Source organism: Brachypodium distachyon, chromosome 2 (assembly GCF_000005505.3).
Source record: "Brachypodium distachyon strain Bd21 chromosome 2, Brachypodium_distachyon_v3.0, whole genome shotgun sequence".
In the NCBI taxonomy this organism is placed as follows: domain Eukaryota; kingdom Viridiplantae; phylum Streptophyta; class Magnoliopsida; order Poales; family Poaceae; genus Brachypodium; species Brachypodium distachyon.
In genome coordinates, this window is record NC_016132.3 from 55,526,938 (window position 1) to 55,545,926 (window position 18,989).

General features: G+C 47.8%; 2 protein-coding genes across 2 annotated transcripts; one reads left to right on the forward strand and one right to left on the reverse strand.

The window, feature by feature from the left end:
• The first annotated feature begins 698 nt into the window (after window positions 1–698).
• LOC100840604 (beta-glucosidase 4) lies at window positions 699–6,823 on the forward strand. The gene is made up of 14 exons (XM_003564789.4): window positions 699–968; window positions 1,959–2,025; window positions 2,108–2,166; window positions 2,330–2,405; window positions 2,748–2,822; window positions 2,904–2,991; window positions 3,175–3,400; window positions 3,487–3,602; window positions 3,803–4,014; window positions 4,343–4,377; window positions 4,460–4,562; window positions 5,592–5,700; window positions 5,787–6,001; window positions 6,363–6,823. Exons 1-13 carry the CDS (start codon window positions 864–866, stop codon window positions 5,983–5,985), a joined length of 1,470 nt encoding a protein of 489 aa, XP_003564837.1. The 5' UTR covers window positions 699–863; the 3' UTR covers window positions 5,986–6,001; window positions 6,363–6,823.
• A 3,077-nt stretch (window positions 6,824–9,900) lies between these two features.
• On the reverse strand, window positions 9,901–14,025 carry LOC100841717 (formin-like protein 1). Its single transcript, XM_003564793.4, has 4 exons — window positions 12,034–14,025; window positions 11,746–11,945; window positions 11,343–11,590; window positions 9,901–11,163 (listed from the first exon to the last, which is right to left on the reverse strand). The coding sequence occupies exons 1-4, from the start codon at window positions 13,617–13,619 to the stop codon at window positions 10,342–10,344; spliced, it is 2,856 nt and encodes a 951-aa protein (XP_003564841.1). The 5' UTR covers window positions 13,620–14,025; the 3' UTR covers window positions 9,901–10,341.
• Between the last annotated feature and the right edge of the window lie 4,964 nt (window positions 14,026–18,989).

Consider the following 18,989-nt stretch of genomic DNA (forward strand, 5'->3'; position numbering starts at 1 on the left):
GTGTAAGTTATGACAGAGCACTGTACTATTTTTTTGGCACGAGAATAAGACATCCAAAAACAGTGATAAGAATTTCGAGTATGACAGTAAAGATTGTTAAAGGCATTTGGTCTGGATGCTTTACATCTGCACTTGTTGACATCAGGTGCGGGCCATTTCCACATTGACTTGGAATGGCTGGTCAGTCGGGGATGTGAAAGCAGACAAGAAAAAAATGTTATCGTGAGTGAATGGAGTCAGCAAAATTGCTGTAGAGATGAATTCAAATAGCATGGTGCATGTAAATTGGACTGGCTAGAATTGTTCTTTTGGCACGAGAATGAGACACTCGGGACACTCAAAACGGTGATAAGAGTTTTGAGAATGACACCGAAGATTTTTTTTATTGTTTTTTGAGCTGACACCGAAGATTTATTTTGTTTGAAAGTAATGACACTATCATTGTTAAACGGTGTTTGGTATAAACGCTTTACATTCGTAGCATTGCTTGTTAAGATCATGCGTAGGCCGTTCCCAAGCTGACACGACACGATCGGATGTGGAAATGAGATCCAAACCACCCCTATCCGTGTGTATGACATGAGGGCCCCGCTGACAGCAGCAGCGCAGCTGCCCCGGCCTCGCGCGACGTGACCCCATTGGCAGAGAGTCACGTGGGTTCTGCCCTGCGTCGGCGCCTATATTTAGGCGAATTCCCCTACGCCGCTAAACCAAAGCCCGGACGGCGCAACTTCCAAAATTTGCCCACTTCCTCCTCTTCCTCACGACTCCACTCGTCCCTCTTCCTCAGGAGCCACGACGCACCACCGGATCGAGATCACTAGCTAGCCTAGCGATCCTCGGCGGCCTCGCGCGGGGAATCAATGGGGAGCACCGGGCGCGACGAGGAGGCGGTGGCGGCGGCGGAAGTGACCCGCGCCGACTTCCCCGAGGGCTTCATCTTCGGCGTCGCCACCTCCGCCTACCAGGTTGGTTAGCAAGTTTATAGAGCGGCGGCTAGCTTGGTTGTGCCGGCCCGCCCGCCGTGTTATTACTACTAATCCCTGCTCCTACCTGCGCTACGCCGGCCAAATTCCAATCCCCGATACGGGCCAGGCTGGAGCCCGTAGCGATCGTTTGAGCGGCGGGGTGGGGGTGTCATGCGTCCGTGTCAGCTAGCTGCAGTGTGCTTGCGCGATGTCAGTGCCCAGTGGTTACCTGCGCACCTGGGTTCGGTTGGGTTGGGTCCCTGCTGTTGGCTGAGATCAGTTAGACAGTGACGCAATAGCTGCCTGTCTGCTTCACCAAACCAGATACTCTGTTTCAGGCGGCAATATTTGTTGAGGTGTTTGATCCTTCCACCATTTACACTTGTCACTGTGGACTGAAGCATGCATATTAAGAAAGTAATGGTTTGTATACAATTGAATCAAATGCCCTCTTGTAGTTATGAAAAAACAAGGTGGCAATGCGGAAGGGGAAGGTAATAGAACAGATACGGTTTTTTTTGCAGACTTTGGAAATTTTACCTTTCAAATGGAAAATCAACAAGTAGTTCTGACTGAATTAAAGCAGTCAAAATTGAAAGTATTTGCTAGATACGGGTAGTACTCCGTACATGTTTAAGTGGAGATGAGGGAATAGTACAAGGGAACGAAAGGTTGACAGGAAATGATGTTTCCCCTGAATGTTGGAGAAACCTTAACTTAGATTTAGAGAGGGGATGAACACAGAGATGATTTTCCATCCATAGGTTAACATAAACTTTCTCCACCTTGGAGAAAACAGTCATCCTGAAATAAATCATCATATTTTAAACAGTCATCCTGAAATAAATCATCATATTTTATAATAGTTTGCTAGGTGACAAACAAAAAGAGGGAGACGGGCGAATTGGTTTTCTGTCATATATCCTCCTTCCTTTTGTATTCAACTACATAGCCATTAATTAATGTCCTTGGCTTTTCCCCTCTATCTAGATTGAGGGGGCGAGAAAAGAGGGTGGCAAAGGTGATAGCATATGGGATGTATTTGCAGATAATAAAGGTTTGTCTCATCTAGATTCTGCTTCAGACTGTTAAAATATATTGATTTAATCAGTTAGTTGACATTGAAATTGTTTTTTCAGAACATATCCTAGACGGAACATCTGGAGAAGTTGCAGTTGATCATTACCATCGATACAAGGTGTTATTATAACCATTGCAGTATCCTTTATTTATTTTTAAGAAGAGGTGTTTCTTCTCTTGGCTGAGGCTGAGACAGGTTATTGTAGGTGCTTTATGCATTTGCACAATACTAGCTTCTTTCTTAGATCCCTAATTCCTATTTTCTGAACTGTTTGATACAGGAAGACATTGAACTGATGGCCAAATTGGGTTTTGGAGCCTATAGATTTTCCATATCTTGGTCACGGATTTTCCCTGGTACATTTAACTTCTTGGATTATGCTTCTCATATTAATACCTCCTACTTGCGTTGCCAGAATTCCAGCTTTTCTTTGTATATGTGCATCTTGTCAATTATTTTTCAGCAGTAGTTCATCATATACTTGGCACCACCGATATGTCTGGAGGCACCGTATCCCCGTCCTGATATAGTGATATGCAGGGACACGGGAATACGCCGGGATACATGTATCCCCGAGTATCCTATAATTTCTGATTGTTTTTATAAAAAAATAGGGGATATGGCGGGAAACACGCAGGGATACTTAAGTGATACAGGAAGAAGCTCATATGACAGATTTTATGTTTACATTCCTGCAGATGGCCTGGGGAAAGAAATCAATGAGCAAGGAGTTGCTTTCTATAACAATCTTATAGATTTTATGATTGAGAAAGGTGTGAAATGATTTACTAAATGTCTTCAACTTCAAAGTTACTATTCATGTAGGTATTGACCACCCATCTTCTGGAATTCAGGTATTCAGCCTTATGCAACTCTGTATCACTGGGATCTTCCACATAATCTGCAACAGACCATGGGGGGTTGGCTTTCGGACAAGATTGTGTAAGTTGATGCAGGCATCTTCACTTTGGACTATGAATATGTAATTATGTAAATTATTTATCAGTAACAAAATATTATGGATCGGAGGGAGTACAAGACATGCCTAATTAAGAAGGCTTTATTACAAAGTGTTTCTGGTTTAATTGTTTCTAAATTTGTTTGTATTGACTGTAAATGTTCCAGAGAATACTTCGCATTATATGCAGAAGCTTGCTTTGCCAATTTTGGAGACAGAGTTAAGCATTGGATGACAATCAATGAACCACTTCAAACATCAGTTAATGGTTATGGCATTGGAATATTTGCACCCGGAGTATGTGAAGGTGCAGCTGCTGAACCTTTCTTGGCTGCTCATCACCAGATCTTAGCTCATGCTGCTTCTGTTGATGTCTACAGAAGGAAATTCAAGGCATGCTAAGTTTCTAACTGAAGTATCACCATTGCATCAGTTTGCTTGCAGCAAGGTTATTTTTACTGATGATTTACGTATTATAGGCTGTACAAGGTGGCCAAGTAGGGTTTGTTATTGATTGTGAATGGGCAGAGCCATTTTCTGACAAAATGGAAGATCAGGCTGCTGCAGCACGACGCATTGACTTCCAACTTGGATGGTAAAATTTCTGCCGACCTTTTTCCCGGAAGATATACATAGTCCCATGTTTGTTGTTACCTTTTTCCCTAAAATCATTATTTTAGTTTTTGCTCTTTGGAATTTGTATTTTAATTATACAATGCAGATGCATCTTCAGATTCATGAAACCTATGGTATTCTTTGATGTATGTCTACTGATTATAGTTCCTTTTCTTGAAGGTACCTGGACCCAATATACTTTGGTGATTACCCAGAAAGCATGCGCCAGAGATTGGGTGATCATCTTCCAAAATTCTCTGAGAAAGAACGTGAACTGATCAGGAACAAAATTGATTTTATTGGATTAAATCACTATACATCAAGATTCATTGCTCATCAGCAGGACCCACAAGCTATCCATTTCTATCAGGTTCAACAAATGGAGAGAATAGGTACTTTGCTTCAGCTATCCAAGGCTTGTCTTTTTTGTCTGTAAATACATAGACAGCAGAGATGGCAGAAGTATTGCACATGATTAGGAAGAGCAGTCCATATCCACCAAGCATGGAGTCTATTTACCTCTTCCATGCCCTCCTTTTACTCTTAGAGCATTTTAAACCAATATCGGCATGCAAAGAAGAATAACTTTTCTTGCTGAAGTTTGGCTTGGCCGGAGTAATCTGCGCCCACTTTAGATACATGTAAAGTTTCCCTTGCAAGTTGTCCTACCAAGCATCACAGAACAATATTTTAACACTGACAATTGTTTCCTTTTGACAGAAAAATGGAATACCGGTGAAGGAATTGGTGAAAGAGTAAATACTTGAACACTGTTCATCTATCTAGTTCCATTGATCTCTCCAAACATTTCATCTCAAATTTTCAATATTTGTGCAGGCTGCTTCTGAGTGGCTTTTAATAGTTCCTTGGGGTCTTCGAAAAGCTATTAATTATATAGTGAAGAAATACAATAATCCAGTGATATATGTAACAGAGAATGGTAAGGCTGCCATGCTACTAACTTTTAGATGTTGCATTTTATTACACCATCCATTCCATATTAATTAGCTCGGATTTTGTACATGTACTAAATCTGCGCCAATTAATATGGAACGGAGGGAGTATATATATTTGAGAATGAATGGATAATTATCATGACAACTATTACAATCCGTTATCCTTCAGTTCAAAAAATCCTTCTAAGTTTCCAATACACATATGGCATATCTGCATAGAACTAGAACGGTAGATGATTTGAAGTTTCAAGTTGTCATATTTCCTGCATATGTGGGTGACTGGTTGTATCCCATGCCAATGTTGTTTATGAAAATTTGTAAAGCAGACCCATGTGATGGATTTGCAACCAACCAGATGCTATTATTTCTTTGACCATGATTAAAACTTTTGAATTTTTATTCCACGTTCAAAATTGTAGTGGAGATTGGTGAAGCATATCTGAAACTTGACGCGATGATGGACAAATAATAGTGTCATACAAATGCATACAAAAAAGCGTACGTCAATATTCCTGTTATTTCAAGAACTGTTATACCATGTGACTCACTGACCGCATGTACCATCTTAGTTGCAGAGGTTCGGAAATAGATTCCCTGTATTATGGCATTCCACCTGTATGTCTTTTCAAATATGGAATATGCATATGGAGAGCACCTTTTCTTCTTCTCTTGCATAGATTATTTTGATAGAATTTCAAAATCCTGAGTTCTTACTGCCACAGAATATTGGGAAAAAAATATTACCAAGATAAACATACTACAAATAATTAGAATGTGGCATTAAATTTTTTTAAATGACACGTATAATGCACAACTGCAATACAATAAAAAATGATACGGAAAAAAAGGCTCGACATCCTTCTTTTATAGAGAACAGCAATACAATAATTTGCTGTCCATTATTTGGTATTCAGCTAGCATACTTGTATTGTTTGTCTGCCGTAATATTTTCTAAGTCTTAAATAACCAACCTTATTTATGGTTGAGATCCTTATATTTTTTTTGTTCTGTAGGCATGGATGATGAAGACGATCAGTCAGCACCACTTGATCAGGTGTTAAATGATACAAAGAGGGTTGGTTTCTTCAAAGGATATGTTGGAGCCGTCGCACAAGCAATAAAGTAAGTTAGTTTCTGTTTACTGTGTAACTGACATTTTGTAACCACAACAAGCGATGCCACTAATTTTGGTACTTGTTAACATACAGGGATGGTGCCGATATTCGTGGATACTTTGCATGGTCATTCTTGGATAACTTTGAGTGGGCTATGGGCTACACCAAGAGGTTTGGGCTTGTCTATGTTGATTACAAGGATGGGCTCTCCCGACACCCTAAAGCATCAGCCATGTGGTTCTCACGTTTCTTGAATGGCGAGGCTGCTGACATCAAACCTGACACAAACTAAGCAAGCATTCACCAAGGTGCTAACACTATACGGCAGATGTTTCTACCGCTGCTGTATCTATCCAGCATTCACGGTAGCTTGATAACTGTTAATTCCTGGGTATTCCATACTGTATGTAATTGACCCAATGCTCATTCAAATGAATGATTAAAGAATCACAGTTCCCTACCAATAAGTTCTGGATTTATGTCAGGCAACGGTCAATTGCTGACAAATGATAATTCAAAGCTCTAATCTGAACCCATGCTTTGTTGGTATATTGTTGTTGATGCTGTTGTAGTAAGTCCAAAAGTTGCCATTCATAGATCAATAAGCAGTAACCAATGTGGAAGTTTCATTCTATTTGCAACTGACGCAACTATATTTTCTTGCTACAGGGGGTGGCATCGCTGTTTGAGGATAGTTTGCATGGTCATTTCCGGACAACTTTGGGTGGGTTATAGGATACACCAAGAGGTGTGGTAGTGTTCATGTTCAAGAATGGGCTCGCTTGACATCCCAAATCGTCGTCAGCACTGTGGTTCTCACACTTGTTGCAAACAAAGCGGATACGAGACGAGCTGAGTCATCCTTCAGCAAGTAAATGAATATTACACAGTAACTGTTTGTCCTGTTCACCTGTTGTTGTATCATACAGTAACTGCTAGTATATCCGTTCACAATAATACTCAGATCTGCTACGGTCTGCCATTTATCCAAGAACTGTTCGATGAATGTTTAAAGAACCACAGTTCCCTGAAACCTTTGCTACTTAGCTGCTGCTGTTGTACTAGTAACAGTAAGGTTGGTCCTTCATAGGCCAAAGTAAGCAATTACCAGAATGTGTTTTCTGTTTTTACTGATGTTTTCACTAGACTTGGTAACATTCTAAACTCAAGACCACTTTAACTTTTGTTGATTGATGAAGTGCAAAGAGACGTGTCATAATTGACCCCAGCCCATGGATGGAACCGGTGTAGATAGAAATAAAGGACTGGTGAAAGCGTGGAAGCTATTGACCTATTGATGCCGCTTTCTTTTCCCGCTCAGGGGCCTATTCCTGGGACAGTCCCTATTCCTGTAGGGCTTGCATGTTCTTTATTCCGTCCATGATAACCGCAGCTCGCTTTCTGGGGGTCTTCATGCCGTTGCGTTTCCCAGCTTTGAAACGGGAATCGGGCCGTTGGGAGGTGTTCATCAGCGATGTCCTGGGAATGAATGTGATGCTGGTCCTGATGATTGGTGCTCTTCTTCTTTCCTTTGCCTTTGCTCTCCTCCTTTTTTGGTGCTTCTGTAAGCAATACTGCAAGGGTCCAATTCGGTTGGATGGCCAAGGTGATTGGGTTGGGGCCATTCTGGTTTTCATGGATGGGATAAGCTATATCCATCCTTTTTTCCCATACACCGAGTCAGTGGCAAGGGAGAGGAGGTGTGGAGGGGCTGTCGGAGACGTAGTAGAGAGCTAGTGATGTGACGGCAGTGATAGATTCATTGTAGGGGAATTAATGGTGAGTTGGTTGTTAACTGGACTTCTCTAAGCTACATGGCATGTGTGCTTAGAACTTGTCGCAGTTTACTTTGAAAAAACAACAATAAAAAAAAACTAGACTTCTCTGAATGCTTTCTCTTGGAAATGCAACACAGAAAGAAAGAAAAAACTGCTTCTTAAGGAACAATGGCCCAGTTATACATGCAGGCTCAGTCAGATCTGTTCCCCAATTCCCATCCCCTGCGTCGTGTCCAATCACTACATTGCCTTTGCTCGTGGGAGAACTTTGAGCCTTTGAAAGGAACAATGCCAATACAGCATCAACATGATATTCTCGTCTTAAGCATCGAGCCGTTCAGGAGGTAGCACGTGCCCTTTATTGTACTTCGCAAACTTTTGTCACGGCGGAACGTTAAAGCAGTTAAAGCATAAGGCTTCCGGATTCGTGGCCTCGTGGGGCATCTAGCATCTCATGTGACAGCGCATAACATATTTCATGGACGTAAGATCGAATTTCGTAGGAATTTCGAGTGCATTTTACAGTTACATCGTTCAATTCAGACACGAATCAGGGAAATTCATCTGCACTAAACAAGGACTAAAAATGGACTATCAGTGATGCTTTTGTACATTGTTGTCACTTATGGTGTGCTCATCATGCTGCTTTCAAGTAGTACCTGTCAAAAGGATTGTACTATATTCATAAGTTTTCTGATTTTAATAAAGTCTCAGCCATTTTTCTAAGTCTTCAGAATAGCATCCAACCATCAACATCTTAATCTCATTATATATATCAACTTACAGAATATAATGTACATTAGTATTTTGCTAAAATTGCAAACAGAATCAGATTCTGAAAAATCTCAGATAACTGAAAATTATCAAAAGCGTAACAACAAACTTCATATTAGGTTTCGCTCGAAGGATGCTCTCTGTTCCTCGCAAAAAAAAAGGATGCTCTCTGTAGCTGATGCATGCTTCGGCTCAAATAGCATGATTGGTGAACTGACCAGCTTCATTTTCTGCTCAAGCATATGTCATCTTTATCCAGCAAGTGCACCCCTAGTTAGCAAAAGAATCCGTTAATTTAGCACGGTTTATGGAGTGGACTGTACGTCGTTAGCTGGTTAAAAGTTCACTGAAAAGGCGCAAACTGCAAAGAACCTAAAAAAGATTCCGACGGACAGGCAGGGCAACAGTACGTTCATAGGACAAATCACTGAACAAGCACAAGTCTGCATGTGCAAACTCACGAGACTATGATTGTCCTCGAGGGGGTTACAAAGATTGGCGTCGTTGCAATATTTGGGTAGCAGTTCAAGTGCCATTGCAGTTGGCTTCCATTGCCCAAATCATGCTAGTACTTAGTGCCTACTCGTTTACTTTGAATCTTGCTGCCCCAGAAGCATTCCATGGCTGGGTCCTCCCTTACCTTCGATTCCCTTCTCCAGCTACTACCTCAGATACAGATACAGTATCATCTTCTTCTTCTTCTGGAATTGCCATGGTCCTTAAATGTGAATCATAGTTCTTAACCCATGCTATACCTTCTCTACCTGTTGCCAAATTAGTCCATGTGTGTGTGTGCCTGGAGGCCAAAAAAAAGACATACATTTTTCCTGGCATCTGGGGCCAATAATTAGATGCCATTAACTATTGCCGAAGCATCCATCCATAGGGTGAGTGTAGGTGACAAAAGGGGGAGGCCATGTGGTGCATGCAAAATGGCAAAGAATGGAGTTTGGTAGAGAGGAAAGGGAGCCATGCCATTGCCATGCCACAATGCATCCAAGGCAATGGTTGTCACGCCCACATGGGGATGGGGACCTAGCGATTGCACCCACCCAAACCACCACCACCACCATCACCCGGGTCTTTCTCTCCCCATGCTACATGGAGTACATACATGCAAATGCAATCGCCCATGGAAACTATATAGTTTTAGCTGAGCACATGGCCATGAAATCAAATGCCCTGTTCGTTAAGCAAATAGGGTTCAGATGCTCAGACTGGAAGTTTGTTGCACCTTTACCCAATTCATGGATTTCACCGCAAGACTGCTTCCTCAGGTCCTGCAGCGGAGAAAAATCCTTCTGGGGTTATTACGGCAGGGTGTTTGCTTCCGTTCTGCCCTGCAGTTGATACTAGTACACTGTACAACTCTTCTACGGCAGGTGAAAGGGTGTCCGGTAAAAGTTTATGTTTGTATGTAGTGGGGAATATGGTACGGACCATTTTGTGCATGGATGTGATGACAAAACACCATGAGTGCTTGCTGAAACATGATTGATGATCTGTTCTTGGCAGTTGGCACTACCACCAGAGGTGCCACCACAAGAGTCTCATGCTCTTTTTTTGTTTCCTTTCTCAGCTGCATCTGAGTTCAGCTATCTTATTGTACAGATTCAGCATACTTCAAATTGTTGTCACTGCATTATACTGGGCGATAAGATAAATAAATGGGCATCTGATTTACTGCTCCATGTCATGTACAGAATTAAGACCGCATACATACATGAACTGCTGTTTATTTTCCTCTGATCTAAGCTCTTCTTATATATCGGAATAAATATTTGCAAAAAAAATCTTGTACATTCTATAATCTACAGATACAAAAGGTTAGGAAAAAGGATGAACAGCCCGCCGCTCCCGTCGGTAGCAAATGCCGGGCACAGTTTTAGGGGTTCCTTAGCTACCTCCAGACTCACCTGAGTTTACCACCATGCAGGATGGCTCCATGGATAGATGCTGATGCTAACTTGGCTGTAGTTCCAGTGCCAGGGGTGCTCCTGTCCGTCTGCATGCCTGTTGGGTCCACCTCTAATTCCTCCTATCTGGCGGTTTCCCGTTGACATCCCCAAAAATTTCTATTGGCAGACAACCGGTGCTCAGGGCGACGATGCAACTGAACTCTCGTCATCGGAGATTCCAGCTCTCAATGCATGAATACGTGGGAACAACTGCGGCATCATTGGGTTGACGGGCACCGGGAAATGGCGCACAGAGCTGGCGATCGTGCGGTCATTGATCCTGCCGACTTCCTTGCAAACCTGATTAAGCACGGCGAGGAAATCCCTGACAACCATGAAGATTCTGAAAGGATGAGCCTCCTCTTTCGCGGAGTCGCCATGGAAGTACTCTGTGATTTCCTTCACAAGTGACAATGCAACACTCTCCTGAGCTTGAACCCTGAGGATCTCGTCGTCAGCCTTCTTCAAGAACTTCTGCATTGTGTCATGGAACCTCCATGCGTCGTCCCTCGAATTCAACTCTTCATTCAACCGCAATACTTCAGTGATCTTCTCTATTCCTCCTGCAAGTTTCGTGACGTAGCTGCTTAGCACATCAGAATCCATTGCCGCTGCCTTCTTGACACTGCTGAGCTCGTTCCCAAGGCCAGCCACAACTTGGAGGCCAAGCTTTTTGCACTCAAGCTCGTCTCGTAGAGGATTTGCTACAGTTCTTGGTGTTGAACTGTTGCTGGCTGAGAGACGGGAACCCTCGGTTCGAATGATCTCCTGCACGACAAAATGCAGAAGGGTTGTCTTGCCATCGGTGCCTTTGACATCAGCCAATTTCAGTAGAGTGTCAAGCTTGAATGCATGCGCATCCCCACGGTTTGTGCCAACATTCATCCTGTTGCCGGTCTTGAGAATAGCCTCAAGTAGCTTCAGGAATAATCTACTATTTCTAAGCTCGTCGCAAGCAGCCTGTCAAATGAAGAAGTTGCAGGCACTTAGTTAAAGGTACGATGTTAAGCTTCTTGCTCAATTTATAAGATCATTTAGCGAATCAAAACAGAGCAGCGTCGATGAGTAAACATAGAGGTGATAAATGCTGTTAGGACTACAGTGAGATTGAAACCAGTGTTAGAAACCGTATCACTCACCTCAAGGATATCAAAGTTGTTCTTCAAGTATTTGACCTCTGATTCAAAGTTAGCAATGTAAAGCATTGCATCTACTCTTTTGAAAGCAAAAGGCACATCAAGAACTGCCTTAAGGAACTTCTCAGCAGGACCAAGTTTAATAGGAGATGTCTCCTCTTTGAATTCTCTCAACTTAATCTCCTCTTCCTTGGTAGGAGCCATCTTAAGCAAGGTCTCCAATAAATCTGCCCCGAAGTTCTCCGTGTTACCTGTAGAGCAGGCATGGAAAATTTGTCAAACATTAGTGAAGGCTGGAAGATGCGAAAATCTCAAATGCTCAACGCAATGCAGCATGCTGCTCATAAATAAAATGACTCAATTCTAAGAACTCGTGTGATCAGTTTGAGATAATGGTCTTCTTCACCTTCACAGAGGGCGTCGCAGACCTCCTCCTTGGTAACATTCAGAGCACGTAGCAAGATGGCAATGTTTTGTGCCTTCTTTGGATCCAGCACCTTGTTCTCCGCCTTGGGTGCCGGCAACGCTGGCCTCTTTGCTGCCTCCTTCGGTGGCGCATTCGCTGGATTGCAAATGAACAACGTCTCGATCATCTCCTCATTCACTCTACAAGAATTGGAGAAAACAGATCAGCAAACCAATCAACAAGACATATGAGCTGAAAAGGAGATGAGAATTTTTGCAGAGCTCTCACTGGAATGAGCTGGATTTGAGCTGATCCCACACCATGACTCGGTCGGAGCTGGCTCGGACCTTGTCCCAGTGCAGAGGCTTCAGCTTCGGCCGCGGCGTGGTCTCCTCGGACTTGTCACCATGATCGGCATTCTCCGATAGCCGGCCGGGGAAAGCGTCGGTGGGTGGAACGCTCCTGAAATTGGCCGCTTGTGGTGGCGGAGACAGCGCCGGCGACCGGGTTTCTTTCGACGTGCAGGGCTTCCGGACGCGGCTCTCCCAGTAGCCCACCGGCGGTGGAGGCGGCGGCGGGGGCGGAGGAGGCTGCCCGTGCGCGCTTCTCAGCGGTGGAGTTGGTGGCAGGGTAATAAATGGGTTTCTCGACATGTTGTCGGTGGTGGATCTGAGAGCTGACGTGTCCTCGAGGGGAGATGACGGCGGTGATGGCGAGGGTGGTTTCCGGCGAGGAGGAGGCGGCGGCGGCAGCGTCGGCGCGAATGGAGGAGGCGGTGGAGGAGGCGTCGGCGGGAGGCCGAAGACGTCGGATCTCGCCTTGACGGAGCGGCGGCCCGACTGGCCGGGGCTGGAGAAGAGAGGCGGCGAGGAAGGCGCGGGGGACGCCGTGGCGCCGGGCGAGGACGGGTACGACGGCGTGCTCACGGCGGACCCCGGCGAGCCGGTCCTCGAGCGGTCGCGCGCGGCCACGGCGGCGTGGACCGCCGCGGCCAGCGTCCGCTGCGAGCTCGACGTCTTGGCGCCCGTCGACGATCCCCGCGGCGAGTAGAACTCCTCCTCCCCGGACGAGGCCGGGGAGGACCCGCCGACGCTGCCGCCGGAGTTCCTCGACCCCAGCGGCCCAGACTGCCTTCCCAGCAGCGGCGGGAGCGGGCGGAGCTCCGGCGACCCCCCGCCGGCGCCCGAGCTCCGCGACGCCTCGTCCCCCGACGACGTCGTGTCGCTGCTCTTCCCGTCAGCGTCCCCTCTCCCAGCCAGCGTCCCCACGTACAGGAACTCGGCCGACGAAGCCGCCCCCGCCGCCGCCGACATCACGGGAGGCGCACCGCTCCCGCCGAACTCATCGCGCGCGAAGAGGCTGGCCCGCTCCGGGTGCGAGAACTTGCTCGCCCCGCCGCCGACGCACCCGCCGCCGACCCCGCGTCCCGCATTGCCCCGCCGGTGCTTGAAGAAGAACCCGATGGAGAGCCCCAACACAGCCACCGTCAGCAGCGGCAGCAGGATGGCCGGGACGAGCTTCGACGACGAATTGCTCTTAGACTTGTTCGATCCCCCTCCATCCGGAGGCGCCGTTCCGCCGCCGGTATTACCGGGGGCCGTGTTGGGGTTGGGGAGCACCAACGCAGGATACGTCGGCTGCTCCGGCGAGGTCGGCGTGCCTCCCGGAGGCGGAGGCGGCGCCTGCAGGGTCGGGAAGAAGGGCGGCGCCGGAGCCGGCGGTGTCTGGGACGACGGCGGCGTTGACGACTGGTCCGGGACGAAAGGCTGGTGCAGCTGCCTCCTGGCCGTGGCCGGAACAACAGCGCCATTAACGGAACACGAGGCGAGCAGGATCGGTACCACCAGCAGCAAGAATCGGCGGAGATACGGCATCCTCACGGAAGAATTGAGGCAGAGCTGGTGGAACCAGCAAGAGCGAGAGCTCTAGCTTTCCGCGTGACAGATCTTGGAAGAGAGAGAGGGGGGAGGTAGGAAGGACGCGGTGGTGGATCGGGATACGGGCATACAGCTAGCTTTACATGGGAGGTGGAGAAGTGGTAGTATTTCCCGGTTTTGGACGTGTCCTTCTCCACCGGGGTCTCTCACACACTCTCTCGTCACTCGTCACTGCTGCTTGTAGCACTCTCCCCCGTAGCCTTCTCGGCGCGATCTTTAGGTGCGATTATTGCTTTCCTTTTTGCTTGAGCCAATAAACCATTCCCGGCTGGGGTTGGTTTTAATTTAGGGAGATGCGTTGGTGCCCCTTGGTGGTGGTTGCTGCTGAGCTACAATCCCGGTGCTCGATTGCTGGTTTCTTCTCATTCCTTGGCCGTTTCTGGGGTTGTTTCAATTTAATCGTGGAGAGTAGTTAGGGAGGAATGCGAGCGGGTAGGCAAGAAAGGGCAAAGTGTAGTGTGCAAGACAAGGAGAACAAGCACGAGCGGACAGACCAGTGTTCCATTTAAAAAAACTTATATACACGTTGTGTGTTTTTCTTCTGTCGATGAACCGGTGTGGTGCATAGATGCTGTTGGCGTTTCTGTGGTTGGTTAGATGTGTGCTTTGGGTTTGAGTTAGCAATCGATTGGCTTCACGAAAGAAGGGTGGGCATGAAATGCATTTTGATTGTATTCCATGCTGCAGCTGGAAAGCACTGATTAACCCGGCGGCCGGGTGGGTGAGCTAGTTCATTCCTTTTCTTGACCCATGTTGGTTCCTAATTGGGCAGGCTTTAGATTAGAATCCGTTAGAATTCTAGAGATACGGCAGGGATTTTTCGATCAGGGCGGATACGGTCGAGCCGAAGGGCACAGCTCAACCAACGGATCGATCATCAATGTGATAAGCAAGCGCGCGCGCGTATGTAGTCGGCCCGTGTAAGAGAGAAAGAAGCGACAGACAGACTTGGTGGCGAAATTGCGAACGTGATGGTCTTTCGTTTCACTGTAAACTTATCTTGGTTCTTTACAGTTTCACTCGCACTGTTTTTCACGGGGGACACATCACACATCCTCCCGTGACCGACGACGCACGATGTTGCAGCAGCAGCCAGTTCTTTGGAAGGATCCAGCAGAAGCAGCCAGTTTATCAAGGCTCTTGCGAACCGCGAGTTTACAGCAGCGGAGGCAGCACAGTAAGTGCTGTACTGGCAGTGGCATTTTCGTGCCGGACCCGATGGACCTGCGGCAGGCAAGGCTGCAGCTGCAGTGCATGCACCGGCCCCTGTACGTGTTGATCGGATGCGAACGTGGTCGTACGATATGGATACGCTCGCAACGTGGGGCGTGCGTGAGAAAGGCGCGCCGAGCGGTCGGCCGGGAAGGACAGACGTGGTATTGATGCCAGTAGTAGCTCGATGGATGGATGGATTCTCTGCCGCGGCAGACTGCCCAGTGGAGGTGGAGCCAAAGGCCCAAAGCCATGGTGCATACCATGCGAGTCCGCGTGTGCGCGTGTGCGCGCGGTGAATCTCGTCACCTGCCCCGGCGCGATTTCCCCGACTTTTCCCGTTCCCAGCAGCTGCTCTGCTCTGCTCGGCTGGCTCCCTCGCGCGTGCTCACCTGGCTGGGGCCTGGGGGTTCTTGAAGATGCGGGCAAGGGCAACCAAAAAGGCATGAGAAAACCGTGCGCGCGAGGCAACCAACAGTCCATTCCACGGTGCTCGATCGTCTTCGCGCTAGTGCGCGAAGACAAGCCCGTGTCGTGTACTGTCTCTGCCGCGCCGGTCTGTGCGTGTGCGTTTCGCCTCTCTGGATCACATACAGCCACTACCAGTGGATGATGTACGTGCAGTACATACGCACTTACGCGTGCGGGACCGAGCTCCAAATAATCAATGGTAACTGCTCGATCGATCTCCATCTCCACCATTCCCACGACGGGACGGATTAACACACCAAGCTAGCATGCATCTTCCTGCATTTAAGGTACCTAAGTAGTACGTACACGTAGCTATACATGTACTCCTGCCGTACCGGCCGGTCTCGCGATTCCAAACAGGAAGCGATCGCCGCCGTACGGAGTAGTAGTCCGCAGGAGAGAAAATCATCATCCATGGGTTTTAAAAGAACGACGACCGTTGCAACAAACTGTACTAATGTACCAACGGCGGCATACGTACGTACGGCACGATCGAGTGCATCTGCGCACCTTCGGTCGGCCGCGTTGGGCATGAACACACGCGTCGATCGGTACAACTACTGCCGCCCCTGGTCGAGCGGAACCATCCGCTGGAAAACCAAGGAGATCGACCCGGACTAGCATTCGTGACACATACGTGCTGGACACTGTACCTACCGGGCTTATAGCTTGGGACGGCCACCAGCTATAGCTATAACTTTAGTCAAGTGCGGTGAATGGATGGGTGATATTGACATGGTACTGCTACTGCTCCGTTAATCAAGTGCACGCCGTACAAGCTCGATCGAACGGCACTTAAGTGGTCTACTCATGCTTGATGCTTGCAGCTTGCTCAGTTGAACGCATATACAACCGTTGCTGCTGCCAGGTACTCGTATGTGTTTGGGCCGGCGACATGTGGGTCCAATTAACCCGAGGATCCAGAGGACATCATCTGCTGCTAAATGCACAACAGTCTAAGGCCGATCGAAGCCCAAAGTGAATTACACGAATCACGAGACTGTTCCTGGCACCTTGCAGGTAGTACTCTCCAGTGGTACAGTAGTGCGCACCCTGCGGATGCCCCCGCAGGCCGGCCATGTGCAAGCTGCAGTGACCGATACGGCCGGAGAAGGCGCAGAGAACGTTCTTTCTTCCTCCCTCCATCGTCGTCGCTGCCCCCATGTCGGTGCCTCGAAAACCCGGCCACCGCTGCGTCTGCATTGACCGTCGTCGTGTGACGAGACGTGGTAGCGTACAAGGCTGATTGATCTCTGGCAAAGCGCGCGCTCTGCTGACTGCTGGCCTGCTGGGAGGGAGTTAACAATCTCGGCCGGCGACGTCATCAGCACGCAGGGGTAAACACTTTCTACTCCGCTAATTCACTCGCTTTTAGTGCTTGTCGGGCGCTGTCTCAAGCAGTTTGACTCCTAGTTAATCCTAGAGATTGGTAAACTAAACCACTTGTAGGATCGAGTACGTACTGTAATCTCAACGGGCGGACGTAGTAGTCAGACGCCATGGGAACCGGGAAGGGGCAGAGTACGAGTAATTAACTGCATCTAAACGTGGACTGTTGCTGTGTTCTGACCTGCGCGCGGGACAGAGGACGGACTGACAGAGTACGACGTACCGTCAGGACGTGATGATCTCCCCTCGTTACTGCCAGCCCTACTGACAAGCGGCCTCGGGGTCGGAGAAGCTGTAGCTCTGTGTACCAGCGCCACGGACACGCGTCGCCGTTAACGTTGGTTTCAGGGCGCCAGCAGGCACAAAAGAGTTCTGTACGCCTGACCCTGCGGCTCCGGGCGCTTTTGGTTTCCGTGAACTCTTTGGCTCAGCTCTGATGCCAAGTAAAACCCGGCCGAACGTCGTGTCTCTGTCAGATGTATGGGGACTCGTAAAATGCCTGTCTGCATGGTAATTAAACGTGGACTTGATGTCGTGTTCCGTCTGCACCAGTGACGGACGTTCTTGTCGTGCGCGCGCCGACGCAGTACCACTGCCGTTAGCGGACACACGTCCATTGATTAGCTTTAAAAGGCAGTTGCACGTACGTACGTGTTGCGGTTCGAAAGGCGGTCTCGTGCAGCAGTGCAGTGCAGGGGAGAGAAGTCATCAAACTCAAAGCTGCATGTTGCAAGAATACGTACACACCTGTATCTATACATGCATGTAACCGCGCAATATATACATGCAACGGTACGGAACAGCAGGCCGGGGACCCCTGTAGCGGATGGCTACCAGGAAAATCAATTGATCGAGTGTGTTGTGCTGATGACATTGACGTGGTACTGCTCCCTTCTTCTACATACATTTGAGGTTAAGCTTATGCACGAACTTAATTTGGCTGTTGAGAAGTTGTCTGGCTTTTAGATTATGATCGATGCGTCGACTGACATTTGAACACTTTCCTTAAAAATCAGATGTTTGATAAAATATAGCCAATCCTAGTTAATTAATCCTTACCTACGGATGCACCTATGTATCAGTTTGCACAAACACCGAGTGCTCGTATTTCTTAATTTCTCCTTTGAACTTGCTGCCGTTTTTTTTTACAAACCCACATTCTTGAAAAAAAGTTCTAAGATAGCCGGTCTCTCATCGCCACGTATAAGTGTGTGTGTCCGGCCCGAGCATGCACTTGCTGACCACTTGCATGTGCAGTAGTACTGCTAGCGGAGATGTCTGTCAACGGCCATATGGCATATGCATGTGCTGCACGCCGGCCTGCACACAGAGCACAAAGAAGGCACGGAACCTTCTTCTTCCTTGCTGGCTTGCTGCTGCCCATGCCCATGCCCATGCAGTAGCCGGCGTCTCGACTGCAGTAGCCGGCCGGCGTATCTGACGAGGCGAGAAGGCACAACGTGCAAGGTGGGAAAGGTTGGTCCGGTAAAAACGCGCTCCGTCAAGTTTACGTTAATCTCGGCGCGCGGCGTCTTCAGCATGCAGCATTGGAGTACTAAATTCGCTAGCAGTGCTAGCAGTACAAATCACACTCAATCTCATCCCCTGACTTCTTGAGATCGGTAAACTAAAATAGTCCCGACGTACGTACTCTGTCAGATGCCATGGGGACTCGTGAACTGCCGGGAAATTAATCGTGGACTGATGCCGTGTTCGATCTGCAGGCCAGGGCAGCAGCACATTGGAGCTACAAGTACTTTACTAATTGAATTACACCGAAAACCCTGAGCGTAGGCTCTGGCGCTGGAAGCAGAGTTAACAGTGAAAAAAGTTTTGTCGCCTGGCGTCGTCGACCGGTCTCGCACCGCACGTAGGGCATGCGGCAACCACCGATTCCATGATAACCTTCATACTACTACCATTCGTGTACGGTCGAGAGGAGGCAAATGTTGTTGGGTTGGCAGAGATACTATGCTGGAGATAGCAGATCGAATCTATGTTATCACTTTCCGGGTCAGCTTTTTCCCAAAGAGCCTTTGGTTTGGGGCTCTTTTTCCTCTCGGCAGTGCGCGGATGACGCATGGAGCATGCATGATGTCGACTGCCAAACCGAAAATCCCCCTTGCTTTGCAAGCAAAACAAGAAAAAAAAGAGAACGAGCTGCTTTGTGCTTGTACGTGCATGGGTGCACGGTTATTCGTTTTGTTTGGTCCGTTTGTTCGATTAGACCTTAAC